Source organism: Gallinula chloropus (assembly GCF_964237585.1).
Source record: "Gallinula chloropus genome assembly, chromosome: 15".
Lineage (NCBI taxonomy): Eukaryota > Metazoa > Chordata > Aves > Gruiformes > Rallidae > Gallinula > Gallinula chloropus.
In genome coordinates, this window is record NC_140100.1 from 15,038,530 (window position 1) to 15,058,126 (window position 19,597).

The 19,597-nt window shown below is 52.5% G+C and overlaps 1 protein-coding gene across 1 annotated transcript in view; it reads right to left on the minus strand.

Moving 5' to 3' along the window:
- XPO6 (exportin 6) overlaps window positions 1-19,597 on the minus strand; it is a 43,713-nt gene continuing 24,116 nt past the window's right edge. Inside the window, exons 11-23 of the mRNA XM_084270988.1 lie at window positions 17,413-17,482; window positions 15,598-15,757; window positions 14,833-14,925; window positions 11,694-11,838; window positions 10,693-10,839; window positions 9,551-9,740; window positions 8,034-8,189; window positions 6,684-6,798; window positions 5,476-5,647; window positions 4,870-5,031; window positions 2,182-2,280; window positions 1,289-1,519; window positions 1-743 (exon numbers count right to left, since the gene is read on the minus strand). Coding sequence (XP_084127114.1) covers window positions 642-743; window positions 1,289-1,519; window positions 2,182-2,280; window positions 4,870-5,031; window positions 5,476-5,647; window positions 6,684-6,798; window positions 8,034-8,189; window positions 9,551-9,740; window positions 10,693-10,839; window positions 11,694-11,838; window positions 14,833-14,925; window positions 15,598-15,757; window positions 17,413-17,482 — 1,842 coding nt within the window. The 3' untranslated portion in view covers window positions 1-641. The remainder of the gene's footprint in view (window positions 744-1,288; window positions 1,520-2,181; window positions 2,281-4,869; window positions 5,032-5,475; window positions 5,648-6,683; window positions 6,799-8,033; window positions 8,190-9,550; window positions 9,741-10,692; window positions 10,840-11,693; window positions 11,839-14,832; window positions 14,926-15,597; window positions 15,758-17,412; window positions 17,483-19,597) is intronic.

Genomic DNA, 19,597 nt, shown 5'->3' on the forward strand with positions numbered 1-19,597 from the left:
TTCTTCAAAACAACAAAGTAAGCACTTTATTTCCATTAAGCATGTTGTTTTAGTATCACAATGGAATGATGAGAAAAACGTTTAAAAAAAACCCCAAGAAGTCTGTAACCCCCACAAACAGCAGGGATCTGTTCAAGGCAATTTAAAATCAAAGGGAGTGACAGAAGTGCCAACACAGTCCCAACATCACGAGTCTCCTCCTCAGAGCTGGGCGGGCAGGTGGAATGACACGAAGGTACGAATGTCTGAAGTAGCTCTGGCGCTTCTGCCTCCGGGTTGGTAGGTACATGATCGCTCAGGAAACTCCACAGAAATTCTCTGGACGCAACAAAGTGCCACGTTAGTGGGACAAACCCCCAGCAAGGAGACTTCCCCTACGGCCCAGGTGCCCAGTGTGGGGCGTTAAGACACATCCTGCAGACGGTGCTGGCTCCAGCTGGAGGCCTTTGGGTTGGGAGATGGGGCAGAGGGGGAACCAAAACCAAAAGGAAGCGTGGTGCGTGAATCCAAGAAGATGATGTGCCCATGTGCAAGACACCATGTCCTGCAGTACTGACAAACCCAAGGAGGAGAGAAGGTGGTGGCAAAACGAACCATGGATCCGTTCCTACAGTGATCAGAACACGAGTCCAGTGCAGTAACTATAGTTTCACAGTTCCAGGGGGCAAACTGTCATTGCAGAGTCTGTAGTAACGCAGGTCATTCACCAGCCTGTGCACGTTCTGGGTAAACGATGGCAGATCCTGGGAAAGAACAAACACCACGTTGTACTGCAAACAGAGCTGATACCCACACACACCATGTCACAGCAGGGAACAGGATGGTTCTAGTCCCCTCTGTCTCCCATGGGAGGGGAAGCACTCAGCAAGCTTCAGCAGAGAGAAACCACGACCTGCTGTGCTACCACGATGATCCAGACTCCCCCCACTACCACCTCCAATCCACAGATCCCTCCCAATTTGCTCCACGCTCATATGAGGAGGTTGAAAGAATTACAAGCCTTGCCACCTACTGTGCTGCCATCTTCAATGTGACCCTCAAGCATCTGGCCAGCAGCTGGAGCGAGATTCTGGCAAGGATCTGAGTGTCCCACTCTAGAAAATGTCCATGTACCCCCAGGAAAGCACATTCCCCAGTTCCCACAGCCTGGGAAATGAGATGGCAGTTCTGCTACCCAGAGTGAAACTCCCTGGCTGCCTCAGACACCATCCTGGGTGGCTCAGGGCTGCCTGCCAGCATGCCAAGGAGAAGACCTGCCCTGGGAACACCCATCATTCCCCCCTCTTACCCTGTCCATTTTGAAATTCCTTCCCAGCACGTTTTTCTGGTTGGAGTCCACACCGTCACAACTGGCCAGGAACTCAGGGAGAAAAGCTGAGTAGAAGCCATCAAAGTCCACAGAGGCCATATTGTAAGTGGCAATGCCAATCTCCTCCTGCAACAGGTCATGCGACTTGTGGACAAGCACCTGGAGCAGCACGTTCACAAACTGGAACAGCATAGTTGTCCTGAAGATCTTCTGCACAGTGAGAGAACACCAGGGGCATGTAAACCAAACATCACTGACCCTCATCCCAAGCCCAGGAGGTTCTAGCCCCACACAGTGCTCCCAGAATCTGGGTAAGTGCCAAACGCCTGCAAGAGGAGGCTGTTAGCATGATGGGCCATCCCCATCCTTCAGCCAGGAGCGTGGAAGCTCTGCTCTCCTGAGCCAACCAGAAGGGCAAGACCTGGGATTCCAACTCTAATCCCTCCTGACAGCACCTAACAGGTCTCAGAGGGTCTGTGGGTTGGTTCTACATGACATTGATGGTGACAGCCACCTGGCAGAGACTGACTGCACACCAGATGAGAAGACAGAGGGACTCTGCCACGCTCCCACTGATACTGGTCCCAGTTTCTCCTCCCTCAGACAAGTTACTGTGTGCACCCTTTGCCCTCCCTGTCACAGGAACACAGAGAGGCTTTGCTCTGACGGCCCAAAGGTGAGATCCCTCCTGTGCCCACTGTGGCAGGATGTGGGAGGTGGCCATGCCCCTCTGACATACCCACCACAAGGGCAGCAGCCAACTAAGGCTGGGGTATAAAAGCTCCTAAATCCTGACCTTCAGTTTCTGAGCAGTTTGAAACAAGTTGTGGACTGGCACCCACCCATGACGATGCCAGTCAGCTGGCACTCACCTTGTGGTACAGCTTCTGCTTGGTGTTCAGCGTCTCCAGGTAGAAGAGATTCTGCTTGAACAGGTGAATGTCAGGCTGCAGGAAGGACTGGCCAAACGCCTACAAACAAAGAGTTGAAGGAAGGGTGCTGAGCACAGAATCCCTGACTGGTGGGGTCGGCAGGGACCTCTGGAGATCCCCCAGTCCAGCCCCCACTAAAGCAGGATCCCCTCAAGCAGGCTGCACAGGACAGTGTCCAGGCAGGTTTGGGATCTCACTGGAGAAGGAGACTCCCCAGCCTCTCTGGGCAGCCTGCCCCAGGGCTTGGGCACCCACAGAGAGAAGAAGCTTTTCCTCATGTTGGGATGGACCTTCCTGTGTTCCAGTTTGTGCCCAGTGCCCCTTGTCCTGTCACTGGGCACCACTGGGAAGAGCCTGGCCCCATCCTCTGGACAACCCCCTTTAGATCCTGATCAGTGCTGATGGGATCCCCTCTCAGCCTTCTCTTCTCCAGGCCAGACAGCCCCAGCTCCCTCAGCCTTCCCTCACGCCAGAGGTGCTCCAGGCCTCCATCATCCTGGACTCTCTCCAGTAGCTCCCTGTCTGTCTAAACTGGGGACCCCAGCACTGGACCCCCAACTCCAGCTGTGGCCTCAGCAGGGCAGAGCCAGGGGGAGAAGAACCTCCCTTTCTCTTCTCAATGTCCCCTTGGCCCCGAGAACACGCTGCTGGGCTTGGAGAGCTGCTGGTCCTCCAGCACTGCCAGGTCCTTCTCCACAGCACCACTTCCCAGTGGGACATCCCTCCCTGTACTGGTGCTGGGGGCTGCTCCTCCCTGGGGGCAGGACCCCACACTGGCCCTTGCTGAACCTCACTCGGTTCCTCTTCCCCCAACTCCCCAGCCTGTCCTGACCTCCTGCTGCCTCGACCTCTCCCCCAGTTTGGTACCACCAGCAAACATGCCAAGGGCTGACCCTGTCCCTGTCCAAGCATTGATGAAGATGAGACAACACCCACTGCTCTCCCCTCATCCCCCCCAACAGCCAGAGAAGGCTATCACACCAGTTAGGCGACTTCCCCTTGCTGAATCCATGCCCACCGCTCCCATTATCCTCCTGTTCCTGCTCCTGGTTACTGATGACCCCCAAAAGGAGCTGCTCATATGACCATGAGTGTCAGACCCATGATGCAGAAGAGCATCACTTTCACCCTGACACCAGAACAAGCTTCTCCTGCTTCTCATAGCAGCAAGCTAATCAGCAAAGCAGGTAAGTCAACCACGCTGCTGCCAGACCAAGGGAAATGTAGAAGTTTGAGTGGAAACATGGTCATATCCTTGCAGAACAGTAACTGAGCTGGGTCTGTTGTGAACAGGTGGGCCAAGCTTGACTTGAAGAGGAACATAGAAGCCAAGCACAGCTCCCTGAGCAGGCAGTTTGCTTGTGAAGGATCTGGCTGTTTCTACTTGAGAAAACCTCTTCCCCCACACCAGCCACTTCTTGTTAAATGGACAGACAAAACTGGCCCAAGCCCTTCAAGGCTGAGCCAAGTTCTGGACTCCAGTCTCCAGTGGAAACCAGCATTCAGACTATTAATATCCTCAACACAAAATACTGGCTGCCCAAGAAGTTACAGAACATTTAACAGGAGTTCTGCATCGAGTAGTGTGGTATTGTCCGCCAGCCTGACGCTAACACTGAGAGCACTGTGTGAGTATCTTCCAGAACAAGGCCCCTGTGTGAGTTTGGAAGAGGTGTGCTGCTCCAGGTGAAGAGGAAGCTTGGACAGCCCTGCATGAGGCCCAGCCCAGGCCTCACTCCCACAGGTGGTAAGAGGAAAGGCCAGAGAACCACCAACATGGGTTATGTCAGTGCTAGAGCTCGCTCTGCACTCACTTCTCATAAGGGACACGGTCTCCAGAAACACTCCATGATGGGGCAGCTCTGCAGAAAGTTCTCCCACCTGAAGTCTGAGCACATGGTCCCCTGCTCCATGTACCACCCTTGGGGGAACAAGCTCTACTCTGAGGCTGCAGAGCACAACACAAGCACGCTTCTGTTCACAGCCACGTGGGCTGGAGGTGAAGGCACCTGTGCCAGGTAATCCAAGAGCAAATTAGGAGGCTGATGGGTTTTATCTGATTTTAGTTTAACTTGCACTGTTTTGGGTTCAGTTCTTACACCTAGGGATTGCAAAGGAACTCCTGTGGCCAGCTCTGACCTAAGACAGAACAGAGTCTGTTGGGATTAATAACTACCACTCCTCAACCTGCAAAGGTCAGTGCTGGCTCTGCCTATGTGGTGGCCTAAAGCCTGTAGGATAAAACCCCATGGACCCGACAGCAGGGCACAGAACAAGCTCACACAAACCCAAAGACATCTTGGTCTCAGGAGAACCTTCCCACACTGACCATTTGCCCTAGTGCTAGCGGAAGGACTTGTAATGGAAGCGTTTGGCTCAGAGTCAGTGATGTATTTTTAGGTCCAGATGCAGGATGAGGCATGGAAAGGCATTACCATTCCTTCCTCCCCTGTGCAGTGTGGCATCAGCAGGACCACTCTGCACGTGCTTTGATTTCTCAGTGGTGGCTGAAGGCAAGGCCTCACTCAAGGCACGGTGGGAACACCCACGTGTTCAGTGCACTGCCACAGGCAGCCTAGGCTCCCTGGTGGGGAAGGTTCTGGGCAGCCATGGGGATAGCTGGTTTACCTGCATGATGGCACTGAACTGCGCTTCGTTCTCCATCTGCTCCTCCACCACCCCTCTCTGGACACTGGCCAGCACGTTGGATTTGAAGAAGTACCGCCAGTTGTGGTGCAGGACCCGGAACAGCAGCTCGAACAGCTCGGCCTTCACATCAGGGGATGAGCGCTGGGAGGAGAGGAGAGCAGGGAACTGGAGGGTGGCTCCTGTGCCAGGATCCCACCCATCCGTCCCCTGGACCCCGCTCTGGCAGCACCCTGCCAGGTGGGCACCCAGCGCAGCGCCAAGGTACCCGAGCACGGAAGGGTTTCCTTCCAAGGCCAGCACTGAGCTCAGCAGCTGCTGGATCACGCTAAGAACACACCATGGAGGGTTGAATTCTGCCTCCTGCTTTGAGCACATCTAATTTTAGCCTCTCTTGACAATCCCTGACAAAACCCCCCACCCACGCTGCTTCCAATTCCCACTGCCCAGTGTCACCCAGTGTTCCCCACACAGGGACTCACATCTACAGCTCCTGGAGAGCAAGCAAAGCTGCATCACTCCCACACCCCCAGCAACTCCCTCCCTCTCTGTCTCCCCTTCCTTCACCTGGAGCAAAACCACTCCTACCTCTGCAATGATGGGGTAGACCTGCTCCATGCACAGTGAGATGACGCTGGGTAGAAAAGGCTTGAATACTTGGCCTGGCTCTTGTACCACCACTTGCAGGATTTTCAGAAACTTCTCCACCACCCTGCAGCCAGTGCTGCCCTCGTGAAGGATGCTCTCTGCCAACTGCTCTCTGCCACAAAAAAAGAGTCATTTTGCAGAGGAATATCCCCAGAGATCTGCAGAGATCAGGGCAGGTAGTGCCTCTGAACCTGCTCAACCCACACAGACCACAGACTGAGGCTTGACTGACTCTTCTCCCTGAAAAAAGCTCAAGTGACAGTTGGGGCACCCTCAGATCTTGGGTAGGAGCTGACAGGCAGTGTGAGAGCCTGGTTCAGTATCACACACTTCCCCAGAATCTGTGGGAGAGCTGGCCATCCTGGCTTCCAGTGGCATCCGGGCTTGTGTCAGAAATAGTGTGGCCAGTAGATCAGGGGAGGGGATTGTGCCCCTGTACTGGGCACTGGTGAGGCTGCACCTCGAGGGCTGGGTCCAGTTCTGGGCTCCTCACCATCAGAAGGACACTGAGGTCCTGGAGCGAGTCCAGAGAAGGGCAACCAGGCTGGGGAAGGGGCTGGAGGGCAAATCCTCTGAGAAGCAGCTGAGGGAGCTGGGGGTGTTCAGCCTGGAGAAGAGGAGGCTGAGGGGAGACCTTCTCCCCATCTCCCCTGCCCTGCCAGGAGGGTGCAGAGAGGTGGGCGATGGTCTCTTCAGCCAGGGGACAGGAGCTGGGACAAGGGGCAATGGGCTCAAGCTGTGCCAGGGCAGGGTCAGAGCAGATGGGAGGGAAAAGTTCTTCCCTGGCAGAGTTGTCAGGGCCTGGCCCAGGCTGCCCAGGGAGGGGCTGAGTCCCCTTCCCTGGGTGTGTTTAACAGATGGGGAGATGAGGTGCTCAGGGATCTGGTTTAGCTTAGGATGGGAATGGTTGGACTGGATGATCTTAAAGGTCTTTTCCAACCTGGTGATTCTGTGATTCTGAGTTGTGCCTGGGTTGGGTCACTTCTGAACTTGGAAGCATTTTCCTAAGATTTAGTCCTGCTACATGACAATCCACACAAAATGGGGGGAAACACTACAGTCTTTAGGGACAGGGACCTGTTGTGTGAGCAGCTTAGTAGGATAAATCACCCTGAGGGATCAGAAAAGTGACCAACGTGGAGCAATACCTGGTAAACATGTTTAGGAAGGTCTGTATGATCTGCTCTGTGAAAGGCACTCCCATCTGCACCCTCAGGCCTTGAAACAGGGTGAGGAAGAAGCTGAGCATCTCATCTGTCACATCTAAGAAAGAACAGGGAAGCAAGAACATATTAAGGTAAAATTCAAGTGCATCAGTAAGTCTTTTATGTCAGATTTGCCCACCCCACCTCCTCCCACCCCAGGGAACCCCATTTACTCTTGGAAAATCAGCAGTGGGGTTGCCACCAGCAGCTGAAGCCAAGAGCCAGTACTACAGGGCCTGAAGACTGTTCATCCATTTCTGAATCCCACCAGGGATGACAAGTAACATCAGCACTAAGGAGCTCAGAGCAGATAGGGGATTATCAGTATGGTCCTTGGGCTGTTCTGAGTGCCTCTGGGTGCTCATACAGGGTTAACAGGAAACACAGGGAAATCCAAACCAGCCACACAGAGAGGCCAGCACACAGAACACAGCTGCTTTTTTTTTTTTGGCAGGAACTGAAGGGACCCTTCTGACTTCAGAAGTTGTTTCCAGCACGTGGCTGTGCAGCCAGCCCATCAGCAGTGCAGCTAGTTCCTCAGCAGTGCTTTACCACACAGTGACTGTAAGCTGAGGCTGCCCAGCTCCCCCTTCCCACAGCCTTCTGGAGCCAGTCAGTGGTAACTGCATGAGGCTGCTGGCCTGTTCTGAAGGCAACAGGTCAATGGAACCACAGCACCAGCTTGCTGTCCTGGATCTTTTCTGCATCTCAACTTTGCTTTGCCTTCCCTACACTTGCTCCACTGAGGAAATCCCACCTAATTGCAAAGCTTTCCTGGAATGACTTGCTCTTCACAAGAGCTGCTGCTGTAGTCCTGGGACTGGAGCCACCCTGATGGGATACAGAAGGTAAGTCACTGTCCAAAAGCTTGCCAAGCAGCAGCCCTGGTTCCATCCCAGGAGCCTCTCCTTTACTGGGGAACGAAACCCACATCATTTGACTGAATCTAATGAGATCTCTTCTTTGTCTTCAAGATTCCGGAAAGAAGTGGCAAATGTAGCCAGAGAGGGTATTTAAAAGCTTTTTAGTGTGCTCAGGACCAGCTCCATTCCCTTTCACTGCTCAAAACAACACATGGTATCTCCATCTTCTGGAAGTGTGACAAACCTTCACGCCCACACCCCAGGCAGCAGCCCTGATTCAGCCCAGCCCACCCAGACAGACAGACTCACATCGCGTTTCCCAAGCCCACACACTTCACATGAACACCAGGATTCGATGCTGAGGGACTCTGGTTGTTATCAGTAGGTCATAAGGTTACTCACAGCATTACAGCCTGTCCTATGGTTATACCTGACTGATGAATGAAAGCTGGGAAGAGGGCTAGCGAGACCTGCACGGATTCTTGCAGCGACTGGTAACAGATCTGTCGAGACTTGGTGGATTCTCCAGAGATACTTTCTACAATGTCTTCTAAAACTCCCAGTGTCTGATGGATGATCACTTTGGCTGCAAAATGAGGTAAGAGAGGTGATTCTTCCTGCATGTGTCCAAACTACTCAGAGGTAAGACATCAAAAGAAGTCAAGTTCACACACAGAGTTAACTAAAACTCTGCAAGGCAGCACATCCACCAAACATCTGGAGTCAAAAAACACTCCCAAGTGTGTGTTCATGTTGTAAACCAGGTTCAGTGAGGTCACTGTGGCTTGCTTAAATTATACAGGTCTGCTGCCCTGCAGATGCAGCCGCTGCTCCCCTACCATGCTGCAGAGACTGAGGGAGCTGTGAACCTTACCTGCTAAAGGAACACCAGCCAAGGGAAGGAGGAGCACATCATGGCAGCAAAATGGACTGCAGGTTTCTATTTCTGACAGTAAGCCAGAGAGACACACAGCCACTGCACAAGCCAGCCCAAACACAGGGAGAATATAAATGGCTCACAGTTCCACCTGTGTGAGCAGCCTGCTGATACTCTTCCCATGAGGGCCAAACCACCTCTCCCATGCCCCCTCCCTGCACACAGCTGCTGTCATGCCAGGTTTGTCAGAAGCTGGGATGCTGCACGCTTTTAACAAGTTCTTAAAGTGGTTCTATAAAACCCCCAAACCCAAAGCAATCCCAAACTGTATACAGAAACTTCCAGAGGTCCCCCAACCCCATCAGTTCAGGGATCTCCTGCATACACACACCCTCTGCTGTACTCCAAGTCTGGAAGAAAGTCTTGTTTATTCCTGAAGTTTTTGTGACAATAATCTTCATTAACACTGCCTCCTGTCAGTGCTTTCAACACTCCAGTGTGGTAATCCCAGCATTAAGCTGTTTGGTATTCCTGATGCAGTCAGTCTTCTATAGATTCACAGGCTGGTCTGGGTGGGAAGGGCCCCCAGTCCCACCCCTTGCCATGGGCAGGGACACCCGCACCAGCCCAGGATGCTCAAAGCCCCATCCAATCTGGCCTTGAACCCTGCCAGGGATCCAGGGGCAGCCCCAGCTTCTCTGGGTACCCTGTGCCAGGGCCTCCCTCCTCCCCAGGAAGGGTTTCTGCCCTCAGCCCCTCTCCAGCTGTCCTCCTGCAGCTGAAGGCCGTTCCCCTGGGCCTGTCCCTCCCTGCCCTGGGCACCATCCCCTCTCCTTTATCACAAACTTGACCCCACCTCCCCTGCATGACTGAGGAAGTAGGTTCTTTGATAGAAGAGTTCACAGGCAACCTAGGGTGAGAGTGCCCTTTACACACAGGCAGAAGAACAGTCCTCCCCATCCAGTAACTGTTCAGCCAAAGGGTTACTAGAAAGCCAGCCTAATGGTGTCATTCAGGGCTTGCACCACAGCTGTCAGAGGACAGCACACACCAAGAAACCTGGTACTTACTGTCCTCCAGCTGTACTTTCCTCTGTGGCACGATGGCGTTGGACTTCAGTTGGCGGTATTCTCTGGTGAGGGCGGAGATGAGGCTGGCGTGGTTGGTGGAGCGAACCGCCCACTGCTGCTCGCCCTCTGGCAGATTGGGCCAGGGCAGCAGCAATACGTTGGACAGCGCTCTGCACACCAACACCTGCGCCTAGAAGCAAGGAGACATTAAGCAGACCAAGTTTTACCCTGTTTGCTATTCCAGAGGGTCATTTTACAGCTCTGGGACAGCCAGCAGTGCTTGCTGGTTAAGGAGGCAGTGCAATAGCAGAAGTTGAGCCCAAGTGAAAACAAGCAGCTCTGAAAGGGGTGAGAGAAAGGAAGCTTCTTCATTTAAGGGCTGGAACCAGCTCCCAGCTCTGTCAGCCCTTCCCTGCAAGGTAAGTCTCTGTTCTTATTCGTAAGACGATGATACCAGACTCATTAGACACTGGTTTACACACTAAGCTTTATACTTGTTCAGCACTTGATGCTTCTGTGTGGGGACACAATACAGCCATGTCCCAACAGCCACTGTGATTTTTCAGCACTTCCACAGTATAAATGGCAATGCAGAGCAAGGCATGTGGAGGACTCATGTCAAGCCTCATGAAGAACACTTTCTGTGTGTCAGAATCAACACACCAGTGCTGTGAAGCCTGTGACAGAGCTGTGGACTGTGTCAGTGAGTGAGAAAGGAGTAAGATCATAGAATCATAAAATGGTCTGGGTTGGAAGGGACCCCAAGGATCACAGAGCTCCACCCCCCTGCCACAGGCAGGGCCACCAACCTCCAGGCCTGGAGCTACACAAGGTTGCCCAGGGCCCCATCCAACCTGACCTTGAACACCCCCAGGGATGGGGCACCCACCCCCTCTCTGGGCAGCCTGTTCCAGCCCTTCACCAAGATCTAAGAGTTGCAATTGTAGGGTATTTTTAAACTCATGCTGTTGCTTCAAATAGGGATTCCTGGCTATCTCCAGTCCAGAGATAACTGCTTCCCCCATTCTCTTCCCCATTCCCCTGGCTCTCCCTTTTTTTTGAGGTTACACCTCACTCCTGTACCACCCAGGCACAGCCTCTCAAGCACCTAATCCACATTCCTTGTGTTTCAGGCAAACCACCTTATCAGGAAGGCGCTGAGCCGACGTGTCCGTGATCCTGTTGAACACCTTCTGCACTGCCGGGATGCTGATCAAGAACACCGGTCGCACCGTGGTGGCCAGAGACACGAGCAGGTGGCACGCAGACAGCAGCAGCTTCTCCTGCACCTGCAAGAGACAGCACATGGTCAGGCTGCCCAGTGACACTCCCACACCAATCCACATAGAATCCCAGGGGTTGGAAGGAACCTGGAGAGCCCATCGGTTCCAACCCCCTGCCAAAGCAGCTCCCCAGCTCATATTGCACAGGGCGGCATCCAGACGGGGCTGGAATCTCTCCAGAGATGGAGACTCCACACCCCCCGGGCAGCCTGTCCCAGGGCTCCCTCACCCTCACTGGGGAGAAGTTCTTCCCCATGTTGGTGTGGAACTTCCTCTGCTCCAACTTGCAGCCATTGCCCCTCTGTCCCTGCAGAGGGCTGAAAAGGGGCTGCCCATTTCCCCCTGCATCCCATACTTGAGATATTGATAAACATTAACAAGGTCCCCCCCCTTAGTCTTCTTTTCTCCAGGCTGAACAGCCCCAGCTCACTCAGCCTTTCCTCAGAGGGGAGATGCTCCAGGCCCTTCATCACCTTCATAGCCCTCCTCTGTAAACTGCTGCTGCCAGGTTTTTGCAAGCAAGACAGTTTAAGGTACTTATTTGCCAGTCAGAGCACAGGTCAGTTCCCTTAATGCTGTGGAAGACAGAAACTTCCCCACTTCCAAGCCACTACATTGAGTTTCTGTGCCTCTAAGTTGCTCACTCTTGTATTAGCCTGCCCTGCAAGCGATAGTATTTAGAACTGCTCTTGGTCCCAACCTTAGGTGAGACATCTGCTGTGCACGACAGACACCCAGCTCCCACAGACCAGTGCGCATCAGGAGCCGCAGCGTGGTCCGGAGCTGACCAACACCCACCCCAGCAGCAGCCTCGTGCTGTGGGTGTAAGCCTGGCCTCAGCCCAGCACTACCGAAGGTACCTTGGAGCTGATGAGGGGTGTGATTGCCTCCAGAGCCGTGGAGACCAGCGAGATGAACTGCTCCGGGTTCTGGCGGTGAACCTCGCTGTAGAACTGCGCCAGCCAGTGCGCGTAGGCCTGCAGAGCTGCCAGGGACTGAGCGTGGCTGCGGAGGAGCACAGCAAGGGTGAGAGGTGTACACGGGGCAAGAGGCACATGAGCAGGACAGCTGCTGAATGACACAAGTCCTGAGCATGGCCAGTAGTTTCAGCAGCACACTGTGAGAGACCTTAGAGAAGGTGGTTTTAAAGTGGAACTACACTGGCTTGAGAGGACTGGAGTGCCAGTGAACATTGAAGACGGCAAAATGGCATCCTTAGTTCTTTCCAGAACATTTTGGCATCATATTTAAGCACCTGAAGAGGTCTGGGATCTGTGTAGACTTAAAAGCTGTGCTGTTCTTAAAGCTCAAACCAATGCAGGGCAGCACTCTGACTCTGCAGACTTCCCAGCTCTGCAGACCCAGGTGGAAACCAGAGAGCAATCCTGAATCACACAGCTGGAAAGGCTGCAGAACACCACATGCCATGAGGGTCACATCCAGCATTCCCTGGTCTGGCAGCACAAGATCCATTTCAGATGCCCACTAGATTACAGGCAAGGAGGGAACAGAAGGTAATTGCTTTACAGAAATCTGCCCAGTTACAAGGATGTTACCCAACCAATCCCTGCTCTGCTGATTGTGCTGAGAAGTCATCTGTAAACACTGATACTCCCTCCAAAAACAAAGGCTCCCCCACGTGCACGTCCCCACCGCAGTGGCTGCATTTAAATCCTGTTGTCTACAGCAGGAAACTCCCACTGAGCATAAACCACCCCCTGAACATCCCTGTCTGTCAGCACCCCCTGCTTTTATGCAGTGGAGAAAAATTAAGAAGTCCATTAAAAAACAAAATAAAAATCTTAATTTTAATAGCAAGTTAAAGGGTTGTTTGGGTTTGTTGTTTGTTTGTTTTTTTAATCTATATTTTGCCTTATCTTGTGTTCCCCCCTTTATTGCCTAAACTCCAGCCCACACTGCCATTAACTGAGAACTGGTACCCTGCTTACCATTATGCTAACTGCACAGCCTAAAATGTTCTCCATTGTCCCCAACCCTGTACATCTGTGACATACATAAGGTGTGTGCTGTGACTGGACTCATGGTATTAATTCAAAAGGTATAAACTGCTAAGGTCAATTTTTTAGTCTACCTACCGGCTGATTACAATGCAATTATCACAATACTTTTGGCACAGCACCTACCAAGATTTAAATCAGGACATTTCTTTGGGATTGCCCAGACAGGTGTCCCCCAGCACCTCTGCTAGGAGCAACTGACAGTTCCTTCGGGGACACAGGGCAGAGAAAGGATAAACCCCTCAGTAACAGGGGATGGAAAAGGCCTCTGTTAAGAAAAGAAGGTCTCTGAAAAGATTTTACACAACCTGTGAATGAAGTTTAGTTCAGAATCATAGAATCCCAGACTGGTCAGGGTTGGAAGGGACCCAAGGATCACAGAGCTCCAACTCTCCTGTTCCTCTGCTCCCTTCAGGGACTGGAAGGCTGCAATGAGGTCCCCTCACAACCTTCTCTTCTCCAGGCTGAACCAGCCCAGCTCCCTCAGCCTCTCTCCGTAGGGGAGCTGCTCCAGCCCTCTGAGCATCTCCATGGCTCCTCTGACCCCTCTCCAACAGCCCCACATCTTCCTTGTGCTGGGGCCCCAGCTCTGGACACAGGACTCCAGCTGGGGCCTCCCGAGGGCAGAGCAGAGAGGGACAATCCCCTCCCTGTCCCTGCTGCCACCCCTCTGCTGATGGAGCCCAGGATCCCATCACCCTTCTGAGCTGCAAGAGCCACTGCTGCTCATGTGAAGTTTCTCATTCACCAGAAATGGCAGGTTGGTTCAGAAATGGCCTGCCTAGCTGTAAGGCAAAGCTTCATCTTTGAAGCCAAGGACTCCAAACCCCGAACAGGGAAAAGCATCTTTTATCTGAGCCACAGGTCTGACTTCAGTAGCAAAAAAAAAATCCATCAACTGCAACTACCTACTGAGAGCACATCCACTGCTTAACACAGCACTCATAACACTTATTTTACCTCTTAATTAGACCACAAAAACATAAAGCTTTTACAGCCATTAGCACAGGGCAGGATAACAGTTTGCTTTTACAGCTGGTATAACCAGTGTTTTCACTTCTCATCACGACTTTATTTTTCTTTAAATACCATTGATTTAAAGGCACAGTGCTCTGAAATGCTGGCAGCAGCCTCAACCTTCAGTAGTTAAAAGAAAAGCATGCTGCTGGTTAGCCAGCAGCCACCAGAGAGACCTGCTGGTCAGAGCATTCGCCAGGCACATGGTGAGAGCACCAGAGCACAGAATCACAGGGTTGGAAAAGACCTTTAAGATCATCAAGTCCAACCGTTCCCATCCTGAGCTAAACCAGATCCCTGAGCACCTCATCTCCCCGTCTCTTAAACACACCCAGGGAAGGGGACTCAGCCCCTCCCTGGGCAGCCTGGGCCAGGCCCTGACAACTCTGCCAGGGAAGAACTTTTCCCTCCCATCTGCTCTCACCCTGCCCTGGCACAGCTTGAGCCCATTGCCCCTTGTCCCAGCTCCTGTCCCCTGGCTGAAGAGACCATCCCCCACCTCTCTGCACCCTCCTGGCAGGGCAGGGGAGGTGGGGAGAAGGTCTCCCCTCAGCCTCCTGTTCTCCAGGCTGAACACCCCCAGCTCCCTCAGCTGCTCCTCAGAGGATTTGCCCTCCAGCCCCTTCCCCAGCCTGGTTGCCCTTCTCTGGACTCGCTCCGGGACCTTAATGTCCTTCTTATGGTGAGGAGCCCAGAACTGGACCCAGCCCTCGAGGTGCAGCCTCACCAGTGCCCAGTCCAGGGGCACAATCCCCTCCCCAGACCTACTGGCCACACTATTGCTGATACAAGCCAGGATGCCATTGGCTTTCCTGGCCACCTGGGCACACTGCTGGCTCATATTCAGCCTGCAGCCACCCAACACCCCCAATGCAGGAGATGCAGGAGATGTAATACTTCCACCTCCCCACGCGGGCACCGAGCCCCATGGGGTACAGTCCCTTGCAGCACGTGGTGTACTCACACGTCGATGAGGTCAGGTTTCAGAACAGAGGGCACTGCAGTTTCTATGTTGTACAGTTTGATCTGGGATCCATAGAGCGTCACTTTGACCAACCTGGGAAGTGAATACATGGAGGGTAACACAAAGGGACTGTGTGGTGGGTATCCACACATACAAACACATTTACCATCCCCAAAGAGCTCTTAGCAAGCCTGTGCCAAGCGTTAGCTAATGCACAGACAAGATCTAGAGCATTCAGTTGAAAATAATGTCAAGGTTATTTCAGTGTTTGTGAAAAGATGGAGCAAATACCAAAGTTCCTGCATGGAAACGAAAAACTGAAGCAGGGCAGCTGCACAAAGCCCTGAAATTCTGTGATTTGCAACTATGTGCTAATTAAGTTTCTTGGAGGTGAAGAATCAAAGGATGTCTGCCTTGCAATTTGCACTGAGCTTTTCATTGAAGAAAGGAGTTTTTAGTGATTTAGCTTTGGGAGCTACAACTCTGAAGTAATCAGACACTATAGCCTATTTCATTGCAACACAAACTGCACCTCAATCCTTTGAAGTGACAGATTTTATTTAATCCCTCCAGCAGTTATTGCTTTGGTTAAGGATTTAGAAAGCCAGCTGTGAAACTTAGCACTGATGAATGGAACAATTAAGGTTCTGGCCACCAAGTTCTCTGTATCTCAATTTAATCCTAACAAGGGGAGGCAGAGAGAAACCTTGCTTTTCATGCTCATTGTACCAGTGGAGGGACAGCAACTCCCCCTCCCACACCTACCTCTCCACCACCGTAAGAGCATCATTGAACCTGGCAGCAAACACATCCCCAGTGAAGTATTCTGCTAAGCGACCAACGGCCTGCAGCAAGGAGCTCAGGTCCCTCAAGGAGCAGTGCAACCGCCGGCAATCGTTCTCTGCAGTGATGTTCAGCCTGTGACCTGAAATGACACCCCAGTTCATTAGCAGTGAAGCCAGGAGACCTCAGTGTAAGCAGCCACTTGTGCTGACAGCCGCTGCCTGCGAGCCCAGCAGTCTGGAAGCTCGGACTGTAAAGCCTCGTGCAAGAAGAACACCCCCATGTAACCTTGCAACTAATAAATCCAGCTCTTTGGGATGGGAAAGCTAATTACAAAGCTCCAGGAAATGCAGAGTTTATTCTAATTACATGACAAGCATTCTTCTTAAGTGAGCTCGCAGTGGGTCACAGTTCAAACCAGAGCACTGTCCAAGTGACTGACAAACCCAAACAGAGCAAGACAAGTTCAGCTGTTCGACTGGTACATCCCAAATTCCAGTTTGAAGGCACAAACTGGTGTTACCAACCATTTCAGCCCTTTCTGCATCAATTTCCTTCTACTCAATACAAACACCCATCCTAGCAGGGTTTTGGTTGACACCAGGAAGCCACCCCAGCTCTGCAGGGAGGGTCACCACACACTCCCTCTGCTGGCTGCAGAACAAGAAAGGGTCCAGCGTATCTGGGAGGAGAGCGTGTTTGCTGCCAATGTGAAATGTGCTTATTTACTCTTGTGTTTCTCAGGTACAAGCAGCAGACTGATACCCAGATCTGCCAGCTTATCACCCACATGACTGTCCTACCGCTTGGTCTCCAACCACTCCAGACCTTCAGCTAAAAAACCAAACATGTTCTGCAACACCATCTTGTTCTTTCTGCTTTCCACTGTAATGAAGTTTTCAGCAACAAGCCTGCCACTTTGTGCCCTCAGCACCAGCATACCACCCCCAGCTGCATCTGAGCTGCTTCTGATCCATCAGCTCAACAGCCAGCCCACAGGACAGCTAATGCAGACTGTTGTTTCAGCACTGAGAGCCTACGTGGTGCTATCCCAGGTCTGAAATGATCCCAAGGCTGGAATTATTTTCTCTTGAGCTGTCTATACAACAATCACCCTTCTGCTGCATACAGCAGTAGTGAAGATGTAGTAGAACCTTTACTGGTCTTAGAGGAGAACTTCCTATGCAACCTTAGCTACAATCACCTCTCACACAGGTCTCGCTACTGCTACTATCCTTATTTCTCAGGAAGGAGCAAAGCTACACTCATGCTGCTTCTTTAGTTGAGAGATGGGTATCTTTGTAAACTGCTTTGTATGTCAAAGCTGCCCAAGTGCCAGCTAGGTAAATCTTCAGAAACCCTAAGCACTTCATTTTCTCATCGACTCCCAATGCTTTTAATTCAAGCCTAAATCAAATGCTCCTATAGTAGACACCTTCACACCAGATATGAGCCCAAACCAAACAGGAACACAACCTTTAAATAAAGCTTTAGTGGGAGGAAAAAAACCCCAACCCATTATCCCTCCAGGTTATTGCAGCATTTGTCACTGCATACTAGTTCTTCACACACATGGTATCTTCAGGTCCCAGGACCAGGGAAGAACCATATCAATAAAAGCCTAAATCATATTGTGTTTTTGTCTGCTATGGGAGTTTGGCTCCTGAGCCATCAGGCACCACACGTGTGTAGAACCCCAACACAGTATGGAAGAAGCACCACCAAAGCAGGTCTGACATGTTTCTGCAATCAGCTATTCAAAGAGCAAGGAGCAAGGTACTGGAGTGTGGTTATTACCTGTCCCTGAAGTGACTACAAACTGCTGGAGCCCAAGGTAAACTTCCAGGTTATCCTGCAGAACCGGGAACTAGGAGAGACAAAGAACAAGTGTGATTTGGGGGCTTGGCAGACAGTTAATACCCACCTACTGATGACTCCAGCACAGCACAGTTTTCTTACTTCTCTTCTGTGCCTTCAAAAAGCCCTTTGGAGACAAAGCAGTTACTGGGTCCTGTGACACCACAGCTTCTCATGACTAGACAGCTGACACCAAAACAGAGATCACCACCCTGGAGACATTTCACCACGGAAAGCTCTCCCTCCCACACAGACACCAGCGACTACCCTAGTACAACAGCAGTCTGTTAAGTACAGGTGATGGCCCAGCACACCACCAGTGTGAACACAAAGATGGATACACAACCCAGATCAGACAGAGGGAGGGAAAGGCTCAGCCTGGAGAACAGGAAGCTCATACTGCATTCTCCTCACTCCTAAGCATCAGTGTCTGCAAGTGCAGCTATCAAAATATTACTCAACCGAAGATGTCGCGCTCGGGGTGTCTGCAGCAGAGTGGAGAAGCTGCTGCCTGCACTGGGAGCAGCCAAAGCCCCACTGAGAACCACAGAATCATAGGGGTTGGAAGGGACCTGGAGAGCCCATGGGGTCCAACCCCCTGCCAAAGCAGCTCCCCAGCTCATATTGCACAGGGCGGCATCCAGACGGGGCTGGAATCTCTCCAGAGATGGAGACTCCACACCCCCTGGGCAGCCTGTCCCAGGGCTCCCTCACCCTCACTGGGGAAAAGTTCTTCCCCATGTTGCTGTGGAACTCCCTGTGCTCCAACTTGCAGCCATTGCCCCTTGTCCTGTCCCCACAGACACTGAAAAGGGGCTGCCCATTTCCCCCTGCATCCCATCCTTCAGATCTTGATAAACATTAACAAGGTCCCCCCTTAGTCTTCTTTTCTCCAGGCTGAACAGCCCCAGCTCACTCAGCCTTTCCTCACAGGGGAGATGCTCCAGGCCCTTCAGCATCTCCGTAGCCTCCTCTGGACTCTCTCCAGGAGGTCAGTACCAGGACCTGTGCTGTTTAGCATCTTTCGAGGCTTCAACTGGAGACATGGATGGTGGAATCAAGCACACCCTCAGCACGTTTGCCAACAACACTGAGCTGTTCAGTCAACACACTGGAGGGATGGGACGGCATCCAGAGGGACCTGGACAGGCTGGAGAGGTGGGACTGTGTGAACCTGGTGAGGTTCAGAAGACCAAAGGCAAGGTCCTGCAGATAGGTTGGGGCAATCCCAAACACAACTACAGTCTGGGTGGGGAATGGATGGAGAGCAGCCCTGGGGAGAAGGACTTGAGGGTGTTGAGGGGCAAGAAGCACAACCTGACCCACCAACGTGTGATGGCAGCCTAGTCCAATGTCCTGGGCTGCATCCCCAGCAGCGGGACCAGCAGGACAAGGAGGGGGATTCTGCCCCCCTGCTCCACTCTGGGGAGACCCCCCTGGGTCCTGGAGAGGTGCTGGTGTCAAGGGCAAGGAGGGCCAGGCCCAGGGGAATGGCCTTCAGCTGCAGGGGAGGAGCTGGGAGGCAGAAATCCTTCCTGGGGAGAGGGGAGTCCCTGGCACAGGGTACCCAGAGAAGCTGGGGCTGCCCCTGGATCCCTAGCAAGGTTCAAGGCCGGGTTGGATGGGGCTTGGGGAAACCTGGGCTGGGGGAGGGGGGATGTCCCAGCCCATGCAGTGGTGAAAATGATGGGGCTGAGGGCCCTCCAACCCGAACCATTCTATACTGATTCTATGATCAGCTAAAAGAAACAGTTCAGGTCAGGCATCTTCTGCCTCTGCCACAGCTCAACTTTCTTTGTTTCTTGGGAATATGTTTCAGAGGTTCAGGTATGCAGTATCTCCAGGAGAATTAATGGGCTTGCTTTGACACAAAAACATTGGAGAGTGACACAAACTATTGGACAGTGTACAAAGGAGGGCAGTGAGTATGGGGAAGGGTCTGGAGGGAAAGGCTTATGAGGAGAGGCTGAAGTCCCTTGGTTTGTCCAGCCTGGAGAAGGGGAGGCTGAGGGGAGACCTCATGGGGGTCTGTGGCTTCCTGATGAGGGAATCAGAAGGGGCAGGACCAATCTCTCTCCTCTCTTTGGGGACCAGGGACAGAACCCAAGGGAACAGCATGAAGCTG